Source organism: Trachypithecus francoisi, unplaced genomic scaffold (assembly GCF_009764315.1).
Source record: "Trachypithecus francoisi isolate TF-2019V2 unplaced genomic scaffold, Tfra_2.0 Lachesis_group16, whole genome shotgun sequence".
NCBI lineage: Eukaryota > Metazoa > Chordata > Mammalia > Primates > Cercopithecidae > Trachypithecus > Trachypithecus francoisi.
Genome location: NW_022681461.1, coordinates 45,092,906 through 45,120,527, shown reverse-complemented (window position 1 = coordinate 45,120,527; position 27,622 = coordinate 45,092,906). Strand labels below are relative to the sequence as shown.

Below are 27,622 nucleotides of genomic sequence, written 5' to 3'. Positions count from 1 at the left end.
AACAGAATTTAAGTTTAAATACAATTTTTTAAAAAATTTATTTATTTTTATTATACTTCAAGTTCTAGGGTACATGTGCATAACGTGCAGGTTTGTTACATATGTATACTTGTGCCATGTTGGTGTGCTGCACCCATCAACTCGTCAGCACCCATCAATTCATCATTTATATCAGGTATAACTCCCAATGCAATCCCTCCCCCTCCATGATAGGCCCCGATGTGTGATGTTCCCCTTCCCAAGTCCAAGTGATCTCATTGTTCAGTTCCCACCTATGAGTGAGAACATGCGGTGTTTGGTTTTCTCTTCTTGTGATAGTCTGCTAAGAATGATGGTTTCCAGCTGCATCCATGTCCCTACAAAGGATGCAAACTCATCTTTTTTTATGGCTGCATAGTATTCCATGGTGTATATGTACCACATTTTCTTAATCCAGTCTGTCACAGATGGACATTTGGGTTGATTCCAAGTCTTTGCTATTGTGAATAGTGCCGCAATGAACATACGTGTGCATGTGTCTTTGTAGTAGAATAATTTATAATCCTTTGGGTATATACCCAGTAGTGGGATGGCTGGGTCATATGGTACATCTAGTTGTAGATCCTTGAGGAATTGCCATACAGTTTTCCATAATGTTTGAACTAGTTTACAATCCCACCAACAGTGTAAAAGTGTTCCTATTTCTCCACATCCTCTCCAACACCTGTTGTTTCCTAATTTTTAAATGATTGCCATTCTAACTGGTGTGAGATGATATCTCATTGTGGTTTTGATTTGCATTTCTCTGATGGCCAGTGATGATGAGCATTTTTTCATGTGTCTGTTGGCTGTATGAATGTCTTCTTTTGAGAAATGTCTGTTCATATCCTTTGCCCACTTTTTGATGGGGTTGTTTGTTTTTTTCTTGTATATTTGTTTGAGTTCTTTGTAGATTCTGGATATTAGCCCTTTGTCAGATGAGTAGATTGCAAAAATGTTCTCCCATTCTGTAGGTGCCTGTTCACTCTGATGGTAGTTTCTTTTGCTGTGCAGAAGCTCTTTAGTTTAATGAGATCCCATTTGTCCATTTTGGCTTTTGCTGCCGTTGCTTTTGGTGTTTTAGACATGAAGTCCTTGCCCATGCCTATGTCCTGAATGGTACTACCTAGATTTTCTTCTAGGGTTTTTATGGTATTAGGTCTAACATTTAAGTCTCTAATCCATCTTGAATTAATCTTCGTATAAGGAGTAACGAAAGGATCCAGTTTCAGCTTTCTACTTATGGCTAGCCAATTTTCCCAGCACCATTTATTAAATAGGGAATCCTTTCCCCATTTCTTGTTTCTCTCAGGTTTGTCAAAGATCAGATGTCTGTAGATGTGTGGTATTATTTCTGAGGACTCTGTTCTGTTCCATTGGTCTATATCTCTGTTTTGGTACCAGTACCATGCTGTTTTGGTTACTGTAGTCTTGTAGTATAGTTTGAAGTCAGGTATCGTGACGCCTCCAGCTTTGTCCTTTTGACTTAGGATTGTCTTGGCAATGCGGGCTCTTTTTTGGTTCCATATGAACTTTAAAGCCGTTTTTTCCAATTCTGTGGAGAAAGTCATTGGTAGCTTGATGGGGATGGCATTGAATCTATAAATAACCTTGGGCAGTATGGCCATTTTCACGATATTGATTCTTCCTATCCATGAGCATGGTATGTTCTTCCATTTGTTTGTGTCCTCTTTGATTTCACTGAGCAGTGGTTTGTAGTTCTCCTTGAAGAGGTCCTTGACATCCCTTGTAAGTTGGATTCCTAGGTATTTTACTCTCTTTGAAGCAATTGTGAATGGAAGTTCATTCATGATTTGGCTCTCTGTTTGTCTGTTAGTGGTGTATAGAATGCTTGTGATTTTTGCACATTAATTTGTATCCTGAGACTTTGCTGAAGTTGCTTATCAGCTTAAGGAGATTCTGGGCTGAGACAATGGGGTTTTCTAAATATACAATCATGTCATCTGCAAACAGGGACAATTTGACTTCTTCTTTTCCTAACTGGATACCCGTAATTTCTTTCTCTTGCCTGATTGCCCTAGCCAGAACTTCCAACACTATGTTGAATAGGAGTGGTGAGAGAGAGCATCGCTGTCTTGTGCCAGTTTTCAAAGGGAATTTTTCCAGTTTTTGCCCATTCAGTATGATATTAGCTGTGGGTTTGTCATAAATAGCTCTTATTATTTTGAGGTACCTTCCATCAATACCGAATTTATTGAGCGTTTTTAGCATGAAGGGCTGTTGAATTTTGTCAAAAGCCTTTTCTGCATCTATTGAGATAATCATGTGGTTCTTGTCTTTGGTTCGTTTATATGCTGGATTATGTTATTGATTTGCGAATGTTGAACCAGCCTTGCATCCCAGGGTTGAAGCGCACTTGATCATGGTGGGTAAGCTTTTGATGTGCTGCTGAATCCGGTTTGCCAGTATTTTATTGAGGATTTTTGCATCGATGTTCATCAGGGATATTGGTGTAAAATTCTCTTTTTTTGTTGTGTCTCTGCCAGGCTTTGGTATCAGGATGATGTTGGCCTCATAAAATGAGTTAGGGAGGATTCCCTCTTTTTCTATTGATTGGAATAGTTTCAGAAGGAATGGTAGCAGCTCCTCCTTGTACCTCTGGTAGAATTCAGCTGTGAATCCATCTGGTCCTGGACTTTTTTTGGTGGGTAGGCTATTGATTGTTGCCTCAATTTCAGAGCCTGCTATTGGTCTATTCAGGGATTCAACTTCTTCCTGGTTTAGTCTTGGGAGAGTGTAAGTGTCCAGAAAATTATCCATTTCTTCTAGATTTTCTAGTTGATTTGCGTAGAGGTGTTTATAGTATTCTCTGATGGTAATTTGTATTTCTGTGGGGTTGGTGGTGATATCCCCTTTATTGTTTTTATTGCGTCTATTGTCCTCTCTCTTTTCTTCTTTATTAGTCTTGCTAGCGGTCTGTCAATTTTGTTGATCTTTTCAAAAAACCAACTCCTGGATTCATTGATTTTTTGGAGGGTTTTTTCTGTCTCTATCTCCTTCAGTTCTGCTCTGATCTTAGTTATTTCTTGCCTTTGCTAGCTTTTGAATGTGTTTGCTCTTGCTCTCTAGTTCTTTTAATTGTGATGTTAGAGTGTCCATTTTAGATCTTTCCTGCTTTCTCTTGTGGGCATTTAGTGCTATAAATTTCCCTCTACACACTGCTTTAAATGTGTCCAGAGATTCTGGTATGTTGTATCTTGTTCTCATTGATTTCAAAGAACATCTTTATTTCTGCTTTCATTTCGTTATGTACCCAGTAGTCATTCAGGAGCAGGTGTTCAGTTTCCGTGTAGTTGAGCGTTTTGGTTTTTCTTAGTTCTTAGTGAGTTCTAGTTTGATTGCACTGTGGTCTGAGAGACAGTTTGTTATAATTTCTGTTCTGTACATTTGCTGAGGAGTGCTTTACTTCCAATTATGTGGTCAATTTTGGAATAAGTGCTATGTGGTGCTGAGAAGAATGTATATTCTGTTGATTTGGGGTGGAGAGTTCTATAGATGTCTATTAGGTCCGCTTGGTGCAGAGATGAGTTCAATTCCTGGATATCCTTGTTAACTTTCTGTCTCGTTGATCTGTCTAATATTGACAGTGGAGTGTTGAAGTCTCCCATTATTATTGTATGGGAGTCTAAGTCTCTTTGTAAGTCTCTAAGGACTTGCTTTATGAATCTGGGTGCTCCTGTATTGGGTGCATATATATTTAGGAGAGTTAGCTCTTCCTGTTGAATTGATCCCTTTACCATTATGTAATGGCCTTCTTTGTCTCTTTTGATCTTTGATGGTTTAAAGTCTGTTTTATCAGAGACTAGGATTGCAACCCCTGCTTTTTTTTGTTCTCCATTTTCTTGGTAGATCTTCCTCCATCCCTTTATTTTGAGCCTATGTATGTCTCTGCATGTGAGATGGGTCTCCTGAATACAGCAGACTGATGGGTCTTGACTCTTTATCCAGTTTGCCAGTCTGTGTCTTTTAATTGGAGCATTTAGTCCATTAACATTTAAGGTAATATTGTTATGTGTGAACTTGATCCTGCCATTATGATATTAACTGGTTATTTTGCTCGTTAGTTGATGCAGTTTCTTCCTAGCCTCGATGGTCTTTACATTTTGGCATGTTTTTGCAATGGCTGGTACCGGTTGTTCCTTTCCATGTTTAGGGCTTCCTTCAGGGTCTCTTGTAAGGCAGGCCTGGTGGTGACAAAATCTCTAAGCATTTGCTTATCTGTAAAGGATTTTATTTCTCCTTCACTGATGAAACTTAGTTTGGCTGGATATGAAATTCTGGGTTGAAAATTCTTTTCTTTAAGAACGTTGAATATTGGCCCCCACTCTCTTCTGGCTTGTAGAGTTTCTGCCGAGAGATCTGCTGTTAGTCTGATGGGCTTCCCTTTGTGGGTAACCCCCCTTTCTCTCTGGCTGCCCTTAAGATTTTTTCCTTCATTTCAACTTTGGTGAATCTGGCAATTATGTGTCTTGGAGTTGCTCTTCTGGAGGAGTATCTTTGTGGCGTTCTCTGTATTTCCTGAATTTGAATGTTGGCCTGCCCTACTAGGTTGGGGAAGTTCTCCTGGATGATGTCCTGAAGAGTGTTTTCCAAGTTGGTTCCATTTCCCCCTCACTTTCAGGCACCCCAATCAGACATAGATATGGTTTTTACATAATCCCATACTTCTTGCAGGCTTTGTTCATTTCTTTTTCTTCTTTTTTCTTTGGTTTCTCTTCTCGCTTCATTTCATTCATTTGATCCTCAATCGCTGATATTCTTTCTTCCAGTTGATCGAGTCGGTTACTGAAGCTTGTGCATTTGTCACATATTTCTCGTGTCATGGTTTTCATCTCTGTCATTTCGTTTATGACTTCTCTGCATTAATTAGTCTAGCTGTCAATTCTTCCACTCTTTTTCAAGATTTTTAGTTTCTTTGCGCTGGGTACGTAATTCCTCCTTTAGCTCTGAGAAGTTTGATGGACTGAAGCCTTCTTCTCTCATCTCGTCAAAGTCATTCTCTGACCAGCTTTGATCCGTTGCTGGCGATGGGCTGCGCTCCTTTGCAGGGGGAGATGCGCTCTTATTTTTTGAATTTCCAGCTTTTCTACCCTGCTTTCTCCCCATCTTTGTGGTTTTATCTGTCTCTGGTCTTTGATGATGGTGACGTACTGATGGGGTTTTGGTATAGGTGTCCTTCCTGTTTGATAGTTTTCCTTCTGACAGTCAGGACCCTCAGCTATAGGTCTGTTGGAGATTGCTTGAGGACATCCAGACCCTGTTTGCCTGGGTGTCAGCAGCAGAGGTTGCAGAAGATAGAATATTGCTGAACAGCGAGTGTACCTGCTGATTCTTCCTTTGGAAGCTTCCTCTCAGGGGTGTACTCCACCCTGTGAGGTGTGGGGTGTCAGACTGCCCCTAGTGGGGGATGTCTCCCAGTTAGGCTACTCAGGGGTCAGGGACCCACTTGAGCAGGCAGTCTGTCCGTTCTCAGATCTCAACCTCCGTGTTGGGAGATCCACTGCTCTCTTCAAAGCTGTCAGACAGAGTCGTTCGCATCTGCACAGGCCTCTGCTGCTTCCCCTGTTTTTTAGCTGTGCCCTGTCCCCAGAGGTGGAGTCTACAGAGACAGGCAGGTTTCCTTCAGCTGCTGTGAGCTCCACCCAGTTCGAGCTTCCCAGCGGCTTTGTTTACCTACTTAAGCCTCAGCAATGGCGGGCGCCCCTCCCCCAGCCTCGCTCTGCCTTGCTGTTAGATCGCCGCAGACTGCTGTGTTAGCAATGAGGGAGGCTCCGTGGCCATGGGACCCTCCCGGCCAGGTGTGGGATATATTCTCCTGGTGTGCCCGTTTGCTTAAAGCGCAGTATTGGGGTGGGGGTTACCCGATTTTCCAGGTGTTGTGTGTCTCAGTTCCCCTGGCTAGGAAAAGGGATTCCCTTCCCCCTTGCGCTTCCCAGGTGAGGCGATGCCTCGCCCTGCTTCAGCTCTCGCTGGTCCGGCTGCAGCAGCTGACCAGCACCGATTGTCCGGCACTCCCCAGTGAGATGACCCCAGTACCTCAGTTGAAAATGCAGAAATCACCGGTCTTCTGTGTCGCTCGTGCTAGGAGCTGGAGACTGGAGCTGTTCTAAATACAATTTTAAGAGCAAATTAGTTCACAATAAAGCTAATGACATAATTTCTGATTAGATAATTCGAGTTTCTCCTTTGAACAATTTATAAATTTAAAATTATAGTAATATTTTTGGTTCAGATTCCAGAGCAGCACTGCCCAGTAGAACTTTCTGCAGTAGATGGAAATGTTCAGCTGAGGTGACCATAGTGTTGTTCGTATTCTTATTGATTTTTTTTTTTTTTTTTTTTTTTTGGTGTGTGGAGTCTCGCTCTGTCACCCAGGCTAGAGTGCAGTGGTGCGATCTCGGCTCACTGTCAGCTCCACCTCCTGGGTTCACGCCATTCTCCTGCCTCAGCCTCCCGAGTAGCTGGGACTACAAGCACCTGCCACCACGCTTGGCTAATTTTTTGTAATTTTAGTAGAGACAGGCTTTCACCGTGTTAGCCAGGATGGTCTCGATCTCCTGACCTCTTGATCTGCCTGCCTCGGCCTCCCAGAGTGCTGAGATTACAGGTGTGAGCCACTGCGTCTGGCCATCCTTATTGATTTTTATCCAGTTGTCTTTTATTTACTCAGTGTTAAAGTCTCTGAGTTCGAATCTAGAGTCATCCCTTTCTTCCTTTAGTTCTGTCAGTGTTTGCCTCCTATATTTAGGAGCTCTGTTGTCAGGCTCATAAAATATGTATTTATAATTGTTCTGCCTTCCTAATGAATTAACCTTTTCTTCATCTTGAAATGTCTCTATTTAACTCTGGTAATATTACTTGTGTTGAAATCTGTTATGTCTAATATTCATATAGGCACTCATGCTTTTTATAATTAGTCTTTGCATGGTATATATTCTTTTACTTTAAACCTATTTTTGTTTTCATATTGTTTTTTTAAATATTTAAATTGTATTTCTTGTAGATGCACATAGTTGGGCAGTTGATATGTTTGCATTTTGCTTTTTCTCTTTGCCTCATCTGTTCTCTCACCCTTTTTTCCTGTCTTCTTTTGCTTTAATGACATTTTAAAAACTGTTGTTCTCTTAGCTGTACTCTAATTTTTTTGTGGTTGCTCTAGTGTTTATAATATTCTTTTTAACTTATTACAGTCAACTTAGAGTTAATATTGTAGCACTGGACATAAATTGTAAGAACTTTGCAAAAGTGTAATTTCATTTACCACATTTTGTCCTTTATGCCTTTTTTTTTTTGAGACCGAGTCTTGCTCTGTTGCCCAGGCTGGAGTGCACTGGTGCGATCTCAGCTCACTGCAGCCTCTGCCTCCTGGGTTCAAGCAGTTCTCCTGTCTCAGCCTCCCAAGTAGCTGGGACTACAGGCATGTACCATCATGGCCAGTTATTTTTGTATTTTTAGTAGAGATGGAGCTTCACCATTTTGGCCAGGCTGGTCTTGAACTCCTGACCTCGTGATCCACCTGCCTCAGCCTCCCAAAGTGCTGGGATTACAGGTGTGAGCCACTGCTCCTGGCCGTTTATGCTATTTTTATGATGTATAGCACACTTAAATATATTATAAACCCTACAATACAGTGTCAGACTTTCCCTTTAATCAGTTATATGCTGTAGTCTTCTCTCTTTACCCATATTCTTACCATATTTCATATTCTTATCCAAAATGGTAAATATATTTCCTGTTTGCTTTCAGACTGAGGAACTTCCTTTAGCATTTCTTATGGGTGTCAGCTTTTAACAAATTCTGTTTTCATTTATCTTAAAATATATTTACTTTTTACTTTTTCTTTTCAAGGTTATTTTTGCTAACTACAGTATTCTGAGTCGAGGGGTTTTTCCTTCTTTCAGCTCTTTCAAAGTGGCTTCCCATTGTATGAAAGCCTCTGTTATTCTGTTTTCATTTGTATTATTGCTCCCCTATATATACTGTGTCTTCCCTTCTGGCTTTTTTGAAGACTGACTCGTTTGTATCTTTGGGTCTCAGTAGTTTGACTAGGATGTGCCTAAGTGTGGTTTTGAGAAATTTGTGATCATAATTTTTCAAACTTTTTTTCTGCCCCATTCTTACTTTCTTCTCTCCTGAGACTCCTACTTTTTTCCCTTCATTTTCCACTGTGTAAAAATATGTTTTAAATGTATATTTTATATTTTTCCAGAATTTATGATAGTTATTTGTGGGAAAGTTAATCTGACATAAGCTACCCTGCCATTACTGGTAGCAGAACCAAAATTTAGTATTTTAAGAGGTACTTCCATTGAAAATCCTTTCACAAAACTGTGTTTCATTCAAAATCCTGGAAAGGGGTGGTAGATCTTGGGTACCTGACATGCTGTTCTATAGATTTCTTTGTGAAGTATTTTTAGAAAATATAAACAAATGTTAAATTCAATGCTAATTGCTGTTTTAGTCATCAAAACTTAAAAATACTAAAGGAATTAAAATAGGTCTGTAGAGGCAAAGACATACAGGTATACCTCAGAGATATTTTGGGTTCCAGACCACTATAATAAAGTGAATATTGCAGTAAAGTGAGTCACAAACTTTTTGGTTTCCTTGTGCATATAAAAATTATGGGCTGGGCGCAGTGGTTCACGCCTATAATCCCAGCACTTTGGGAGGCCGAGGTGGGCAGATCACGGTGTCAGGAGATTGATACCGTGGTGAAACCCTGTCTCTACTAAAAATACAAAAAAAAATTAGCTGGGCGTAGTGGCGGGCGCCGATAGTCCCAGCTGCTTGGGAGGCTGAGGCAGGAGAATGGCGTGAACCCGGGAGGCGGAGCTTGCAGTGAGCCGAGATCAGGGCACTGCATTCCAGCCTGGGTGACAGAGTGAGACTCCGTCTCAAAAAAAGAAAAAAAAAATGTTGATACTGTACTGTATTCTATTAAGTCTGCCAATACCCTTATGTCTACCCTAATTGATAAACACTTTTTTGCTAAAAAAAAATGCTAACAATTATCTGAGCCTTCAGCAAGTTATGATGTTTTTGTTGGTGGAGGTCTTGCCTCCATGTTGATGGGTGCTGACATTCAGGATAGTGGTTGCTGAAGGTTGGGGTGGCTGTAGCAATTTTTTAAAAAAGGACAACAGTGAAGTTTGCCATACCTATTGACTTTTCCTTTCGTAAAAGATTTTTCTGTAGCATATAATACTACTTGATGGCATTTTACCCACAGGAGAACTTCTTTCAGAATTAGAGTCCATGCTCTCAAATCTTGCTACTGCTTTATCAGCGAAGTTTAATATTACAAATCCTTTGTTGTCATTTCAACAATGTTTATGGCATCTTTACGGAAGTAGATTTGATCTCAAGAAACTACTTTCTTGCTCTTTCATAAGAGGCAACTCCTCATCCATTAAAGTTTCATCATGAGATGGCAGCAGTCAGTCACATCTTCAGGCTCCACTTCTAATTCTAGTTCTCTTGCTGTTTCTAACACCTCTGAAGTTACTTTCTCCACCAAAGTCTTGAATCCCTCAAAATGATCATAGAGAGTTGAAATCTGCTTCTTCCAAACTCCTGTTAATGTGGACATTTTGACTTCCTTCCATGAATGATGAATGTTCTCTATGACATGTAGAATGATGAATCCTTTTCAGAGGCTTTCTGTTTCCTTTCCCTGGATCCATTAGAGGAATCACTATGGCAGCAATAACCTTATAAACTGTGCTTCTTAAATAATAAGACTTGAAAGTAAAAATTACTCCTTGATCCTTGGGCTGCAGAATGGATGTTGTGTTAGTAGGCATGAAAACAATATAATCCTTGCATACGTCTCCTTCAGAACTCTTAGGTGACTAGGTGCATTTTCAGTGAGTAATAATACTTTGAAATAATTTTTTTTTTCCCCTAGTAGTGGATCTCAACAGTAGACTGAAAATATTTAGTAAACCATGCTGTAAACAGATGTGCTATCATCCAGGCTTTGTTGTTTTAGTTATAGAGCACGGGCAGAGCAGATTTAGGACAATTGTTAAGGGCCTTCAGATATTTGGAATAGTAAATGAACACTGGCTTCCATTTAAAGTCACCAGTTCCATTAGCCCCTAACAAGAGTCAGCCTGACCTTTGAAGTTTTGAAGCCAGGCATTGACTTCTCCTCTCTAGATATGAAAGTTCTAGATAACCTCTTCTTCCAACAGAAGGCCATTTTGTCTACATTGAAAATTTGTTGTTTAGTGCAGCCACCTTCATCAGGGATCTTAGCTAGATATTCTGGATAACTTGCTACTGCTTCTACATAAGCACTTGCTGCTTCACTTTGTACTTTTTTTTTTTTTTTGAGATGGAATCTCGCTGTTGCCCAGGCTGGAGTGCAGTGGCATGATCTCAGCTCACTGCAACCTCTGCCTCCCAGGTTCAAGTGATTCTCCTGCCTCCACCTCCCGAGTAGCTGAGACTATAGGCGTGCACCATGCCTGGCTCATTTTTGTATTTTTAGTAGAGACAGTGTTTCACCATGCTTGGCCAGGCTGGTCTCGAACTCCTGACTTCATGATATGGCTGCCCTGGCCACCTGAAGTGCTAAGATTACAGGTGTGAGCCACCGTGCCTGGCTACACTTTTATGTTATAGAGATGGTGTCTTTCCTTAAATTCATGAACCAACCTCTGTTAGCTTCCAAGTTTTTTTTCTTTAGCTTCCTCACCTCTCTCAGCCTTTATAGAGTTAAAGAGTTAGAGTCTTGTTCTGGATTAGGCTTTGGCTTAAGGGAGTGTTGTGGGCGGTTTGTTCTATCCAGACCACTACAGCTTTCTCCATATCAGCAACAGGGCTGTTGTGTTTTCTTATCACTTGTGCATTCACTGAAGTAGCACTTTTAATTTTCTTCAAGAACTTTTCTTTTGCACTTACAAGTTGACTGTTTGGCACAAGAGGCCTAGCTTTCAGCCTGTCTTGGCTTTTGACATGCCTTACTCACTAAGCTTAATTATTTCTAGTTTTTTATTTCAAGTGAGAGAGGGGCGACTCTTCCTTTCACTTGAACACTGAGAGGCCACTGCAGAGTTACCAAATGGCCTAATTTCAATATTTTTTTGTCTCAGGGGACAGGGAGGCCTGAGGAGAGAGATGGGGGAGCAACCTGTCAGAAGAGCAGTCAGAACACACACAACATTTATTGAGAACTTTCTCTGTCTCATATGGCTGTGGTTCATGGCCCCCTCAAACAGTTACAGTAGCAGTAATATTTAAGGTCTCCCATCACAGATCACCATTAACAGATGCAATAATAATTTAAAAGTTTGGAAATTTTATGAGAATTACTAAACTGTGACCCTGAAACACAAAGTGAGCATGTATTGTTGGAATGTGCTCTAATACGCAACAAAGTTGCCGCAGATCTTCAATTTTTAAATATGCAGTACCTACAAAGTGCAATACAGTGAAGTGCAATAAAACAAGATATGCCTTTCCATATCCGTGAAATTAACCGCACGGTATTTGAAAGAGACCGCATGTATGTTTGCACACATGGACTTACACACACACACACACACACACACACCTGGGAATTCAAAATATACTAAATTCCTTTAAATACACAGGCCCTTTCAAAACAGTGAAGAAAGATAGGTACTTTAGGAAGTGTTTTTGGGAAAATTGTTCATTTTATGGAAAAATCATTAAGATGAAAAAAGTCCATGTAAGTTTAATATTAAAAGATTTAAAAAGAATTCTAGCAGGAAACATAAGAAAGTATTTTTATAGTTCTTAAATATAAAGGCTTTAAACTTTTTTTTTCACTTTGAAATAATTTGAAAATTTTTACAAAAAATTTCCATATAGCCTTCACTCAGATTTACAAATGTTAATATTCTGTGGAAGCACATTACAATGAATAAAATCAGGACACTGACATGGATCCACTATTAATATTTACTCCATGGCCTTTACTCACATTTCTCCAGTTGTCTCATCAATGCCCTTTTTCTGGCTCAGGATCCAACCTGGGATCCTGGATACTGAGTTTAGCTGTCATGTCTCCTTAGTCTCTTTTTATCCGGAATAGTTCCTCAGTCTTTGTCTTTAATGATGTTGACACTTTAAAAGAATACACTGGCCAGTTATTTAGTAAAACAACTATCAATGTGGACTTTTCTAACATTGCTTCACGATTAAATTCAGATTATGAATCTATGGCAAAAATACCATAGAATTGATATCATTAGGTCCATGATGTCAGTTTCAAAGGCCTTTTAGCCATGGCATAAAATCAGAAATCAGAGGAAATTCACTGAGCTGACCAAATAAACATTCATCATTTTATTTGGCAAAATACACCATAATAAAAAATAAATGACTCAGAGGAAATGACAGCAGGGGATACTTGTAGGCTGGTGGGCATCTGAATTGACTCTTTAAACCCTTAAATTTTTTGTAAACTGGAAGTTAGGTCTATAGGCTTGCTAGATTCAGATTAAAAATACTTGGCTAGACTGGATCACAGGTGTAGTTGCACGTTTTATAATTGCATCACACCAAGTGATATATGATATCTCATTATTCCTTATTAAAAAAATTTGTCAATTTGATAAGCAATTCCCAATTATTATCAATTTTTATATTTTTGTCATTGTTTTAGTTTGTATTTCTCTGGTAAAGATTTGCCCTTTGAAGATGATGTGAACAGGCAAGAGAGAAATACTTAGAAAATATAGTGAGAAGTTGGAAAGATGTGCATGGATGCAGCAGGAAGAAAGCAGAGGACAGATGGGGCCATTGTGATGGCCTTTGCTTTGTTGTTTTCAGTCTGTCCTGGTCCCAAGCCCTAATTTATTTGGTCTATTTGAGACGATGGCAGTCACACTGAAGTTCAGATCTTCTTGCTAGCAGCGTTTCATTTCCTTGGGCTGCAGTGTGTGCAATGGTTGAGGAACTGAGCCCTCTCAAGCAGTCCGCCGTAAGACGCTGCTGGAAGCTGTGGGATGGCAGCCTGTGGTCCTGTGGCTCCTGGCTGGTGCTTGCCAATGGATGAACCCTCTCTTTAAGCCCAGAAACACTGGTTCTGCTAGACACTGTAAAAATGAGCGTCTCCTTTTTCCTTGATGATTATTACCTAGTATCCTTAAGAGTAAACTCAGCACAGCATCATCCATTTAAAATTTTGACGGTATTTTAATTAATGACATTTATTTTACAGTATGTAATTGTAAAATGTGATTTAATATTTATTTTCAGAGTCATGGTCAACTTACGCTATCACTTTTTTTCTTCAATCCAGAGAATGTCTTTCTATCCTGCATGAAATTCAGAAGAACAAACTTCAGCAAGAATTTTTCTATGAGTTTGAAGGGGGTGTCAAGCTTGGCACTGGGGCCTTTAATTTGGTAAGGAAGTCACTATATAGAAACCAGAACTTTTGCAGAAGAACCTAAGGTTATCTGTGCCTTCTCCACTGCATTTGAACCTCATCCTGAACCTCTCCCTGAGTTGGCTGACAAACAGCTAGAGTGGGATCAGTTTTCCGGCGCCGTGACCCAGTGTGTTATGAAGTTCCACACATGCTCAGAGTAGCTTTGGATTGTAAAATGTGAGGGAAGCGTGTGAATAGACCAGTAAGGTTTTGGTAACAAGGAACAGTGGAATCCATTTCCATTTCCACATTGGAAATATTGTTGCAATGACAGTGACGGCTCTGGAATTGAAAATGTTTGAGGGACCAGTGTAACTTGAGGAATGATTTTTGATGATCCCTGAGGAGATGAAATCTGAGTAGTAATCTGTCAAATTCCAATATGTTATTAAGAGATTTTTAAATTTCGTTGATGGTTCACTGGAATTAGTGAAAAAATAAAGTGGTCAAGAGAAGTATACACATGAGTGTATGTGCCGCTTTGGCCACTTTGCTCACGAACCTGTGGGTGATGAATGGGAAAGAGGCTGACTGGTACCCACAGAATGAACCATCCTGTTGTTAAAATCCTCTTCTGCTAAGGTCATCTTTTGATGTATATCCACATGGCAGCATTTTCTGCCCATTCAGGAAGATCTGTCCACATACTTCTTCCCCAGACCTCTTTGTCACCAATTTTGCAATCATGTTCCTTCCAAGCCCCTGCCCATCCAACCAAACCATTGTCTACATCCCCTGAATCAGCGTATATAATTGCATATCTGACCATTTCTCCTTTCAAGCATAGTGCATAACCAGGTGCACTGCCCAAGGTTCTGCCCACTGGAAGGATATTCCCTCACCACTGTCCTTCAGGAATATCCCAGAGAGAAGTGGTAGTGCTGCAGCTGTCCACTTCTGGGTGGTGTCTACACATCACACAGACTATGACTGATTTTTGCTTCTGGGAAAAGAAACTAAGAAACCTTGCCTGGACATGGGCTTTGAGGGGTTGCCTTCTTGTCACTTCATCACACCACATCAAAGTTCCCACTATTCTATAGAGAATGCTGGAAAGACCAGCCTTAAAACAAAACTTTTTAAAGGTTCATTGTCTTAGCTAAATAAAAGTTATTCATAAGTGATTGTTACAATATGTGGACACAGAAATATCTGGTGGTTAAAACTTGTTTCCAATTTTTCACATTATTGAAGCATTAAAACTGTAGATTGTTAGTTTAAATTTGTTTGCAGTTGGAAACGCTAACACATAAGTACATTGTATATTTTTTTCCTTACAGATGCTGTCCCTTTTACCAGCAAGGATTATCAGACTACTGGAATTTATTGGATTTTCTGGAAATAGGGTACAAATTTAATTTTATCTTAATTTTGACAGGGAAGATAAAATATTATTTATTGAATATGAGGGCAATGCAACATGTCTGCGTAACTGGCTTGATAATTATTGGCAATTTGTTTGTGGGACAGAAAATAAGCCTTTGATTCTTGATTACATTTTTCAGCTCTCTCCATATTCTAAGAAGGTCATTGTGTTCACATACTGTCTTCTCTATTTGATAGAAAGATCTTTGAAGACATAGACCATGTTTGTTCATACCCGCCATAGTGCCTTGCACTTAAATCCTCAGTATGTTTTAGTGAATATTTCTATCAGAGAAATAGAGTATCTCCATGAAATGAACACAGCCCTTTTCTCTCTTTAGAATCACATGATATAAAAGGATTTATGAGAGTGTCTTATGCAGGTTTAATAAGGTTCATTTCTAGTTAGGCATTACCACCATTCTTGTTCCTTTAAAAAGAAACTCCACCTTCATGGAGGATAAGGATATATGAACTAGCATTTTAAAGTTTCTGAATAGACCAGGCATGGTTGCTCACGCCTGTAATCCCAGCACTTTGGGAGGCTGAGGCAGGTAGATCGCTTGAGCCCACGAGTTTGAGAGCAGCCTAGGTAACATGTTAAAATCCTGTCTCTACAAAAAATACAAAAATTAACTGGGCATGGTGGTACACACCTGTAGTCACAGCTACTCGGGAGGCTGTGGTGGGAGGATCACCTGAGTCTGGAGAGGTAGAGGACGCAGTGAGCCATGATTGTGCCACTGTACTCCAACCTGGGTGACAGAATGAGACTCTGTCTCAAAATTAAAGAGTTTCTAAATAGAAAGTCAAATACCATGTTTTCACTTATAAATGGGAGCTAAACAATGGTACATATGGACAAAGTGGAATAATAGACATTGGAGGCCACCAAAGGTGGGGGGATGGGGGAAGAGAGGGTTGAAAAATTACCTGTTGGGTATGATGTTCACTCGTGGGGTGATGGGCACACGAAAAGCCCAGACTTCACCACAGCATAATACATGAAATCTGTACTTGTAACCCCCCGATATATAAAAATGTTTAAAAAGTTTCCGAATATGATTTTCCAGCCGTGTTCTCTTTCTAAAATGCGTTTAATTCCCATAGGAGTTGGGCCTCCTGCAGTTACGCGAAGGTGCCTCAGGAAAAAGCATGAGGTCTGCACTGTGCTGTTTAACCATCTTAGCTTTTCATACTTACATCTCCCTAATACTTGGTAAGATCTGGATTAGATTGTTTCATTGAACATTGATTATTTTGGCCAGACATGGTGGGTTACACCTGTAATCCCAGCTACTTGGGAGGCTGAGGTGGGAGGATCGGTTGAACCCAGGAGTTTGAGGCTGCAGTGAGCTATGATCACGTCACTGCACTGGATCCAGCCTGGGCAACAGAGCGAGATCCTGTCTCCAAATTAAAAAACAAAACAAAAAGTTGATTATTTTTAATCTGAGTAAGTAAAAATTTAGAATGATCAACAAAAGCTAGTAGTTCATGTCTGTTTACTTATTTTTTTTTTTTTTTTGAATAAAGGTAGAAAATAGTGTCCTTTGTCATAGTGACATTTAGCAGAGGGAGTAGGGTAGTTTCTTTCATTAAATAATTTTCATCTGTTCTCAGCTAAAATTTCTATATTAAGGTGATCTATTTTACTGTATGTTAGATTTCTTTGCAGAAAATGAAATTTTGGGCTAAATAAGTTAATATTGCTATTAAAACCAGAAATTCCAATTAGGAATCTGAGACAGCCACCTGCATTCTTAAGAATTAGTGTGTCCTAGAGTTTCTTAAACTAAAGTTATAGGTGAGACTGGTCTTTATTTTATTCCCCAGTTATAAAAATGATGAAATAATAGTTTCACCTTTTCCATGAGTAAGTCTTTACTATATGTTAATGAAGTTTGGAGAGTTAGTTATAACTATCCCCGTGTCTCATGAAGACTGAGGTTTTTCCTGTTAAATTTCTAGGTACAGGAGAAGTGAATGTTGCCGAAGCGGAGCGTCTCCTGGCACCCTTCCTCCAGCAGTTTCCAAATGTACGCTTAGTATTTCAAAGTGTATGTTTCAACCATAATTAATCAGCCAGTGTTGACTGTTGAACAGTGTGTTTTCTTCCTTGCTCTGCAGGGCTCACTCGTGTTGTTTTATCATGCCCGAATAGAGTTGCTGAAAGGGAATCTTGAAGAGGTAATTTATTAGGTGGGAGTTATTTGGGGGAGTTGTCTGTATGGTGGAGCTGTGACCTCATTCAACAAAAGTAAACTTAGCTATATGGACTAGATAAAAATAAAGAAAAAAAATATAAGTAAAAAGTCAAAACTTAACTTGTATATACATTCTATTGTATAAAATCTATGCAGTGGATTACTGAATATAGTTTACATTTATACATAGAGTACATTAAGCACTTTAGGGTAGTATATACCAAATAATAAGCTCAGGGATTTTCAAGAAACTGTGACTGTTATCAATTTCTGCATTACACACTGACTTTGGAATCTAGCCCCTGCATGACATGCAAGTCTACTACCTGTGGGCTCCTTATCAAAGGAAATTATTCACCAGTTCCCTCAAAAAAGGAGTGTCAGGGTCAGAAGTAGAAAAGTAAGGAGCCATTTATGGATATACATTCACAAACCATTTTTTCCACACAAATGGGATCAAACATGTATTTTTCTGTGATTTTTTTTTTTTTTCTATTTACAGTATGTCTTGGATCTCTTTCCAAGTCAGTATACCTAAATGTCTCCTATTCTTTTTGGTGGCTGGGTTTCATTTCATGGGATGGATATACTATATCTATTAAAGTGGTGCACTGTTTTTTGTTTTTTTTTTTTTTTTTTTTGAGACGGAGTCTCGCTCTGTTGCCCGGGCTGGAGTGCAGTGGCCGGATCTCAGGTCACTGCAAGCTCTGCATCCCGAGTTTACACCATTCTCCTGCCTCAGCCTCCCAAGTAGCTGGGACTACAGGCGCCCGCCACCTTGCCCAGCTAGTTTTTTTTTGTATTTTTTAGTAGAGACGGGGTTTCACCATGTTAGCCAGGATGGTCTCGATCTCTTGACCTCGTGAGCTGCCCGTCTCAGCCTCCCAAAGTGCTGGGATTATAGGCTTGAGCCACCGCGCCCAGCCGTGGTGCACTGTTCATAGACATTTGGCCACTACAAACTGTTGTGAACATCATTGTATGTATATTTCTGTGCACAGGTATATTTATAGGAGACAGATTATGATTAGTAGAATTCCTGGGCCAAAAGGTGGTTGCATTTTTGTAAATCCAGCCAAATTGCCCTCCTCACTTAAGATTGTTCCAGTGTAAACTCCAGTAAACATATAAAAATATTTGTTTCCAATGCTCTTTGCCAGCTCAGGACATTATGTGATGACTAAAAATGAAAATCCAATTTTTAAGTTTATATTGCCTAGTTTACAAATTTCTCCACGTATATCTGTCACGTTTATATATATATATTTTTCTGATTTGCCTATTTATATCTTTGCCGGTTTCCTGTTGAGTTTTCTTTTTCTTACAGAATTTTATTGAATTGTTGAATGATAAAAGAGTTAACCTTTTGCCAATTATGTAGATAGTGACATCTTCTTCCTGTCTGTTGCCTGTAACTTTGCCTACAGTGTTTTGTCCTGTGGAAGTTCTAACGTTATTGTCAGTCTTTTCTTAAATGACTTCTGCATTTGATATCTTCCTTGGAATGGAACCTCCCTGCTCCCACATTACAAAGTGTCAAGGCCCCTCACAAAATTAAAGAAAGAGGCAGAACTTAACTGTATCATTGCCTGTAAGGAAAAGAACATAACATCATATTGAGATGTTGAATGAGTGATAATTTTGTCCTTTTTGTACTAAGTGTTTTATGTATTTTCCCATTAGGTTATTATCTCCTTGTCTAATAATCTGGATGATCAACTTCATGCAATTGATTTACAGGCACAAGAAGTATTTCGAAAATGTGTTTCAGTTCAAGAAGAATGGAAACAGTTTCACCATCTCTGCTACTGGGAGCTAATGTGGATTAATGTTTTCCAACAAAACTGGATGCAGGCATATTACTATTCAGATCTGCTTTGCAAAGAGAGTAAATGGTCCAAGGTAAAGTGCAATACTTAATGTCATCTGTTTGCTAATATGTGGCCAGGATGATTTTCATTTAGGACTGTTTGCTCGGTAGTATGGTACCACAGTGTTTTCTCAACTTAGAGATCCACAAAAGGAGGAAATGTGCCTTAAGTACCTACTGTTTATAGGTACTGTCCTCAGCATTACATGCTTTAAAAGCCATCCACAGTTCTTTTCAGGGCCAAATACGATGGCCCATACCTATAATCCCAGCCCTTTGGGAGGCTAAGGCAGGAAGATGGCTTGAGGCCAGGAGTTTGATACTAGCAACATAGTGTGATTTTTATCTCTGCAAAAAATAAAAACCTTAGCCAGGCATGGTGGTACATGTCTAGAGTCCCTTCTACGTGGGAGGCTGAGGCAGGAGGATAGCTTGAGTCGAAGAGTTCGAGGCTACAGTGAGCTATGATCACACCACTGCACTCCAGCCTGGTGACAGAGCGAGACCCTGTCCCAAACAATAACAAAGTTGTTTGAAATGTGAGGTTTTATCTCTGAAAATGAGCTGGACTTATGAAGATATGAAACCTTAATCATCTTGATAATTTTGTGTAGACTTCCCAGTGCCCTGATGCCCAGGCTTTTCGGGATAATGAAAATTAATTCTGATCCACTTATGAGAAGTTGGGGGCAATGAGATAATTTTTTCTTGTTCATTCTGTCCACTTTCTCACCTATGAATGCTGTAGTTGTGTAATAGGAAAATGGTCTAAATTATTGATAATTGAAAAGAGTTCTCATTTTGAACAGGGATTATAAGATTTCATTTCCTCTGATTTCTTTAATGCCTGTTAATATTATGTCTGGAAGGCTTGTAGGTCATTTCTGATTTGAAAGGTAGAAATGTTATGTACCTAGGGATGTTCTGTAATAAGCTCCTTCTTTTTCTCAAGGCAACTTATGTGTTCTTGAAAGCGGCAATTTTGAGTATGCTTCCAGAGGAGGATGTAGTAGCAACTAATGAGAATGTGGTAACTTTATTCAGGTATGTGAGATACTATTTCTGTAACAAAGGCCCTGAGGGTATAAAGGGGCAAAATTCTCATCTCTACTAAAAATACAAAAAATTAGCTGGGCATGGTGGCATGTGCTTGTAGTCCCAGCTACTTGGGAAGCTTAGGTGGGAGGATTGCTTGAGCCTGGGAGGTAGAGGTTGCAGTGAGCCGAAATAACGCCACTGCACTGCAGCCTGGGCGACAGACAGAGTGAGACCCTGTCTCCAAAAAAAAAAAAAAAAAAACTGACCATGTATATTAACTGTAGCATCAACATCAACATTAGTAAAAGCCATGGCATGATAAATTAATAAATGTCACCTTTTACTATAAAGTTCATTTCCTCATTTCACAGAAACAACAATTAATGGAAGGGAGTATTAAGATACATTAAAATCTTTTAAATCTCCTTCTCTTTCTTCCAATGCAGATTAAGTTTTCTCCATATCACAACAATTTATGTGAAAGATGTAATCATTTTTACTTTCAGAAGAAAGCTTTGAGGTCTTGCTCTGCCGTAGCTTCTAGGTTGTTGGGATAATGAGAGTTCTAACAATGAATGATCTCTTCATAAAGATGCTATTACCTTTCAACTACAAGGGTTCCTGTCTGAGACATGCTTCTGACCCCTTCCTCTGACCCCCACCTCACATTTCCACTGTCTTTTCCACGGATGGTAATGAACATAAATGATGGTACACTAGTTTAAAATCCATAGCTCCATATTGTGCCCAGAAGTAACCTAACACAAGCTTACCTCATACTGGAGGCATGTTATTTCATGTTACTTTTTCTTTCAGTGAAGTAATTGAGTATTTCCTTGAATTCTTTCTCAGCAACTTGCTTGATGCATTCGTAAAATTTTGTATGAGAAAGTGCTCGCAGGAACATGTAGTTTCCCTATCTTACTCTCATTTTTACCTGCTTGCGAATTTCATAATTGGAATTCTGTAGAATTTTTAAAAGGAAGTTTGTAAACATGGTACATGTCCTAAGCTGATTATTTCCCAAACAACCTGTACTTGGGAAACATTTTCTTAAATTATATATTAACTGATGGCTATCTTTTGGGCCATATTATTTTATAGATCTGTGTAATACTTGCAAATAAGAATAGGCGATATACCACTGTACCGTCTTCTCTCTCCCTGAGTATCCACAGCATAAGTAAATACTTTGGACTCTTTCCTGCTTACTCATAGAAACTGCCAATTGTATACCTAGATTTCCTGGACCGTGTTTGATAGATTTAAGACATTAGCTAAGTTGACTGGAAAGAAATGTGTGTCAATCAGTGGTTCTCAATCTTGAGTGTGCCTCAGAATCACCTGGAGGGCTTATCAAACTCTAGATTGCTCTGCCCCAGCCCTGCAGTTGCTGATTCGGTAGGTCTAGAGTAGGGCCTGAAAATTGGCATTTCAAATAGGTTCCCAGGTGATGCTGCTGCTGGTGGTCTGTGAAGTTCACTCTGAAAACCACAGGTATAAATAACGTATGTGTCGCCATGACCTTTCTCTGGGGCTGGGCTGGGGCTCTTCACAGACAGGTGGACAGCTTGAAGCAGAGAATTGCCGGGAAATCTCTCCCTACTGAGAAGTTTGCTGTGAGGAAGGCTCGGCGTTACTCCACCTCCTTGCCTGCACCTGTGAAGCTCATCTTACCTGCCCTGGTATCTGCTTCTATTTTATTTACTTTTCATGTACTAGAAGTAAATTATCTACTCACAGCAGCAGGGAGCATATCTAAATTTGGTTATGAAGTTTAGCTCACTTAAAAACAATTTTAAGTTTTGTTGTAAGTTGAACATTTCTAAATAAGTAATTAATAAAAAAAAACTGTAGCTAATGGTTTTTGACTAGTTAGTATGCTCCAGGCATTAGGATAAAGGCTACTAAAAACATATCATTTAATTCTTACAACTTTTTGAGTATAGTTAACTCTTAACCACATTTTTTAGATAAAGAAATTTAGATAGAAGTTGATTCCATTGAAGTTGAATTGAATTTTAATGCAAGCCACATTATGTAATTTTACCTTTTCTAATAGCCACATTAAAAAAGTAAGAGGAAATAGAAATGAATTTCAAGAATATATTTTGTTTAACCCAGTATGCAAAATTTTGTCATTTCAACATGTAATTGATAGAAGCTTATCCATGAGATATGTACATTCTTTCATATTGAACCAAGTCTAAAAAATTTAGTGTGTCTTTTATACTTAGAGGATCTCTTAGTTTGGGCTAGCCGTATTTCCAGTGCTCAAGAGCCATAACTGGCTGCTGACTGTTGTATTCTAGCTCCAGCTCACATTCTTAAACTTTATGCCATTTAGGCAAGGCTTCTGTGAAAAACACAATTTCAACTTAAATTTTCTTAATGAAGTCTTCTTCAAAAAATACTGGATATATCAAGTTACTATGACTCTTCTGGTGCTTTAGTTTTTATATAGATAGTCAGCACAGGAAAACTGTTCATTGTGAGCTGATGTCTGTGGTCCTCCACTCTGGGGTTTCCTGAGTTTTTTTTTTGTTTTTTGTTTTTTTTTTCTAATTCAGAATTTATTTCATTATTCCTCTTTGACAGTTACTTAGATTTTTCCAGTTTTTCTACTTACACACTACAATGAATATCCTCTTTTTGTACGTGTGCATATAATTATCTGTGAAGGATTTTTTTATTTTTTATTTTTTATTATTATTATTTTTTTGAGACGCAGTCTTGCTCTGTCGCCCAGGCTGGAGTGCAGTGGCGTGATCTGGGCTCACTGCAAGCTCCGCCTCCTGGGTTCACGCCGTTCTCCCGCCTCAGCCTCCTGAGTAGCTGGGACTACAGGCGCCCGCCACCTCACCTGGCTAATTTTTTGTATTTTTTTTTTTTTTTTTTTAGTAGAGGCGGGGTTTCACCGTGTTAGCCAGGATGGTCTCGATCTCCTGACCTCGTGATCTGCCCGTCTCGGCCTCCCAAAGTGCTGGGATTACAGGCTTGAGCCACCGCACCCGGCCAGGATTTTTTAAAAACGGAATTCCTGGTTCAAGGGAATATATACATTTAATATTTTGCTAGATAGTGTTAAATTTCCCTCAAAAAAAGCTCTACCAATTTAAATAAGTACTGACAGTATTTTGCCATTTTAATTTGCATTTCCTTGTGGATGTGGTGGAGCATCTTTTCATGTTTCTTCATTTTTATTTTTTCTTTTGTGAATTGTTGTTCATATTCTTCCCTAATTTTTCATTGGGTTGTTGATTGTTTTCTTAATGATTTATGGGAGCTCTTTATACATCCTATGAGAAAGAACAATGCAGCCTCGCCCTGACGGGTCAGACAGGAGTTAGCCGGCACCTAGCACCTAGGTCCAGGTGTTTCCTACCTAACACAAACTCAGAGAACTTCAGCATCACACAGGGACATTCTGTGATTGTGATGGAGCAAGACAAAAATATGACCACTCCGTAATCATGTCTGAGCACAAATAAAAACAAGAACACTGTGTAAATCACACAAATAACCAAACATCTCCCTCTCCCAGCTCACGAGAGCCTTCTGCTGCTTAACCAGTTAGAGCCTTAGCTCCATGCCTAATTCATTTTTATTAGGTGATTTGCACTGGGAAGGTTTTTCTGTCTCACAGAACTCTACTGAAAATTTTCTAGACTGTCGTCTTTCTTTGCCTTAGTACTTAGATACCAGTGTGTATGTAATTGTATCCTGCTTTGACTGTTAAGAACCATAGGGAAGATTAACTCACTGTACTTCTTTCTCCAGGTCTATGGATGTAGAATATATAGGAAATTGGCTTGAAATGTTAGTACTGGGATTTTTTTTTTTATTTTTTTTGTACCTAGGAATTTTACCAAAAGCCTGTTTTTCATAAATTCTCAGATATGAGCTTGCCTCCTTCCAATAAAAAGATTTCATCCATAAAAGGAATTTTTAAAAGATCATCATCAATTTAAAAAATATTCTGTTATTGAGTTTAACTCTTACTCTATTAGCAACAAGAAGTTGTTACATGTAAAACTGAATGAAGGTGGAGTGTCATGATCTTAGTTTTGGGTGCCATAAGGTAAAGACACTTTTGCTGCCCTTCTGCTTGAGTGTGTTGTTCTCATTTCCACTACTTCCTGCTAAGAGGCTTTTCAAGCAGTATTTTTATCATATCTTAAAATTTATTTCCAAAAAGATACTAATTACCCTGCTTACTTCATACCCTTAAAAATATTAACTGCACTCTCAGGAACATTAGAAAAATATTTTCAAGCAAAAGCACATTTGCTTTTGATCCAAAAAAATTCTCATCTGGTAGCCCATTAAATATAATAAGTAATGAGAAATCATAAGTTTACATTTTAGGAGCTGTCATTCAGCCATATGGCTTTTAAATGAATACGTTTTCTGCATATTGGATTACATTACTGGACCATGTTTCTAATGGTATAAAAGATCCTAAGCCCAGTAAAATATTCCAATGTTTATATCCAGTGATATTCTTGGAAACATTTTATATAAACAACTGGCAGACACTTAAAAATATTTTTCTTTACTTAAAAGTAACAACAAAAGTTTACATTAAACAGAATTATTCGTGGTATCAGTTTAAAATATTTATTTCTGTATCTGTATTCTATTACCTTCCAAAAGAATTAAATGCTTGTAGATATTTAATAAATATTTGTTATATGAATGAGTAAATTAAATTTTTGGTAAAAACATATATACTGAATTACTTCACAGTATAAAAGGCAAAAAGAAAGGAAAATTATCTGTAAATATTGTCTTGAGGTTCCTAGAAACCAAGGCAAAACACATGAACATTGTTTGGGGATCATAAAGGACATTGAATAACCTCATATAACTGCAAATGGTTTTCATTTTTCCTCATTAGGAAATGATGTATGTCTGGAATGGTTTTTCAATAGTGAGCAAAAGAAAAGACCTTTCTGAAAATCTGTTGGTAACTGTTGAAAAAGCTGAGGCAGCTTTACAAAGTCAAAGTAAGTATACACAGTAAGCACCGAGGAGCCTTTGTCTCTGCTCAGACAGACCCCTGTCCTGTGTTTTCCCTGTGCACATCTGCCTACATTAATTTGTATACATCACAAGGACAAAGAGCTTGAGTTGCAGGGGTCTGGGTGAGGAATGACACACACTGCAACTGCGTGAACCTTGGGAACATCTTGCTAAGGGAAAAAGGCCAGCTGTAAAAGACCACACATTATATGATTCCCTTTACACGATAGTCGGAATAGACAAATCTATAAAGACAGACTGCAGATGAGTGGTTGCCTAGGGTTGGAGGATGGAAGGATGGAGGATGGAAGTGGTTATGATAACTTTTTGGGGAGGGAGATGATGACAGCATTCTACAGTTGACTGTGGTGATGGCTGTACAACTGTGTAAATATGCTAAAAACCATTGAGTGGTATACTCTTAATGAGTGAATTGTATGGTATGTGAACTGTATCTTAAAACTGTGACAAAAAAGATGAAGGGAGGAAGCCCAGCATTGGAATTTTAGAGCATCACAAGGAAACATGCACTTCTCTCTGGGTTGAGTTTGCTGCAACTCTTTCTATTCCTCCTTATTGCTGTCTAACCATTAGTGTGTTTCTGCAGACACAGGGAATAGTTTTCAAGGTGAAATGTTATCACAATTTATTCTACCTATTACATTTGGTTGTGCTAGAGGGCACACTTCAGTTTACTGGAAGCAACTGATGTGGTAAAAGGAGAATCAGAATCAGGAGTCTGAGCTTATAGTCCAGCTCTGCAGTCATCAGACTCTGGGTAACACCTCTGTTTTCTTGTGAAGTGGGTGGAGTGTTGGACCAGATGCTATCCAAAGTTGTTTCCTTGCCCTGACATTTTTTGATTCTGTATTTTTAAGAGGGGTAAACAATGCCATAAGTGATAGCCTGTGTTATATTTCTTTTCTATGCCAAGTCACTTAGGTATTTTCCCAAGATAAATGGTCTTTTGTAATATTCTAACCACATAAGTAAAATGAGAACTTCTGTGATGATAAACATGGTAAAGGGCATAGAAATTCAGGAATGGTGGGGAAAATTTTTAACAGTTAACTCATTTTTCTTAACTGGAAAAAGATGGGCACTCCAGGAGCCCAGCCTCCTATTTGAGCAAGCTCTTCACTGCCCCCAACCCACCATTTGTTGGGGGCAAAATTCGAGGGGAAATATATTTTATCAGACTATGCCAGTAAAATGCAGTGGAAATGTAGAAAACCAAGTCACTCCCCTCCACCCATTCCTTTTTCTCTTAATGACATGCTGAGATGATAGGCTTTAGAGATACTTAAGCAGGGCAGGAGGGAGCTGAGACAGACAGACAGACATGCCATACTTACCCACAGTTTTGGCTTTGTGTGTCTCTCTCTGGGTGAAATAATTAGTTCATTTTCTGAAGATCACCTTTGCCAGATATTGCATGTGAAACTTATGACCTTTTCTAGGAGTCGTTTTATGCAAGAAGATTTATCTCCTGCTCTCCTTGCCACCTTGAACTGTTAGGACAGTTTAGTAATTAAGCTCCTATCCTTCAGAGCAGGGAAGAAAACGTCCATAATTAGAAAATGGAGAGAAGTTGGAAACCCGAGGTTACATCATCTTCTACCCCATCCCCCACCCCCATTATTAGAAACTGGCTGTGTATTGGCTTCTCCTAGCTTTGCAAGTGTGTCTAAAGTAAAAGATGGTAGAGGATACAACTGATCATCTACTCTGCAATGGTCTGGCCATAGTTATTAAATGCAGGCCGCTGATCCAAAAGATAGAACTTTGAAGACAGAATTTGGTGACGTCCCTGGAGTCGGCATTTGGTATTAATTCCAATAGTGTTTCATTTGAAATTTTAACTAAATTCAACATGTAACCAGAAGTTCCACTTTGACTAATTTGCTTAATGAAATTATATAGCAAACATTATAAGAGTTATGTAAAAGGGAAAGTGATACTGACTTTATGATTTTTTACTTTCTAAATCTTTTTTCAGATTTTTCTCTTGGGGGCATTTCAGCTAGCTTCTAAAAATTTCAGCATAGATACTTTTTGTAGTTTGGGGTTCAAACTTCCCTATTTCTCAGCCTATCTACCGTAAAAGTTCAGCAGATCTTTTGTGATAAAATTGTGCTCTAGTAGCTTTATCATGTAATTTTCTTTGAGTGATAATGGAAACATATTACATGTGTGTTATGTGTTGAAATGTTCATCTATGAACACATTCATAAGGTTGAAAATCATGACAAAGCATTTATACTTCAAGGGAAAATAATCATCTGCTAGATAATGGTCTGTAGTTGGAGGAAATAATGATTTTGCCATCTGAGATTTTTGGAGGAATATGGTATTTTTGAACCCACCTGCCATATGCCTAACTCCAGTTCATCATAGAAGTTACATGCGGCTTGACTGGTATTTAACTTCCCATGATGTCATGTCTGTTCCTCAACAAAATCATCATTCACAGAGCACCAGAATGTTGTCATAACACAGACTGTCGATACAATGCTACAGGAAACTCAGTAGAATGCATAAAAATGATACTGCAAGCTAGCATCCAATATGGACCCTTTGGTTTTGGTTCTAGGTCCTAAAATATATTACTTCTTGAATGTCTATTTTAACATCCGTGATTAAAAGCAATGGATATAATTTTATTTT

The 27,622-nt window shown here is 38.9% G+C and overlaps 1 protein-coding gene across 4 annotated transcripts in view; it reads left to right on the top strand.

The window, feature by feature from the left end:
• The window catches only part of TTC39B (tetratricopeptide repeat domain 39B), a 150,122-nt gene that overhangs the window by 106,855 nt on the left and 15,645 nt on the right, over positions 1-27,622 (top strand). For all 4 annotated transcript variants that reach the window (XM_033237394.1, XM_033237396.1, XM_033237395.1 and 1 more), the window contains 9 exons: positions 13,319-13,424; positions 14,731-14,796; positions 15,926-16,034; positions 16,787-16,854; positions 16,946-17,005; positions 18,763-18,924; positions 19,845-19,936; positions 21,489-21,615; positions 24,831-24,939. In XM_033237394.1, coding sequence (XP_033093285.1) covers positions 13,319-13,424; positions 14,731-14,796; positions 15,926-16,034; positions 16,787-16,854; positions 16,946-17,005; positions 18,763-18,924; positions 19,845-19,936; positions 21,489-21,615; positions 24,831-24,939 — 899 coding nt within the window. The remainder of the gene's footprint in view (positions 1-13,318; positions 13,425-14,730; positions 14,797-15,925; positions 16,035-16,786; positions 16,855-16,945; positions 17,006-18,762; positions 18,925-19,844; positions 19,937-21,488; positions 21,616-24,830; positions 24,940-27,622) is intronic.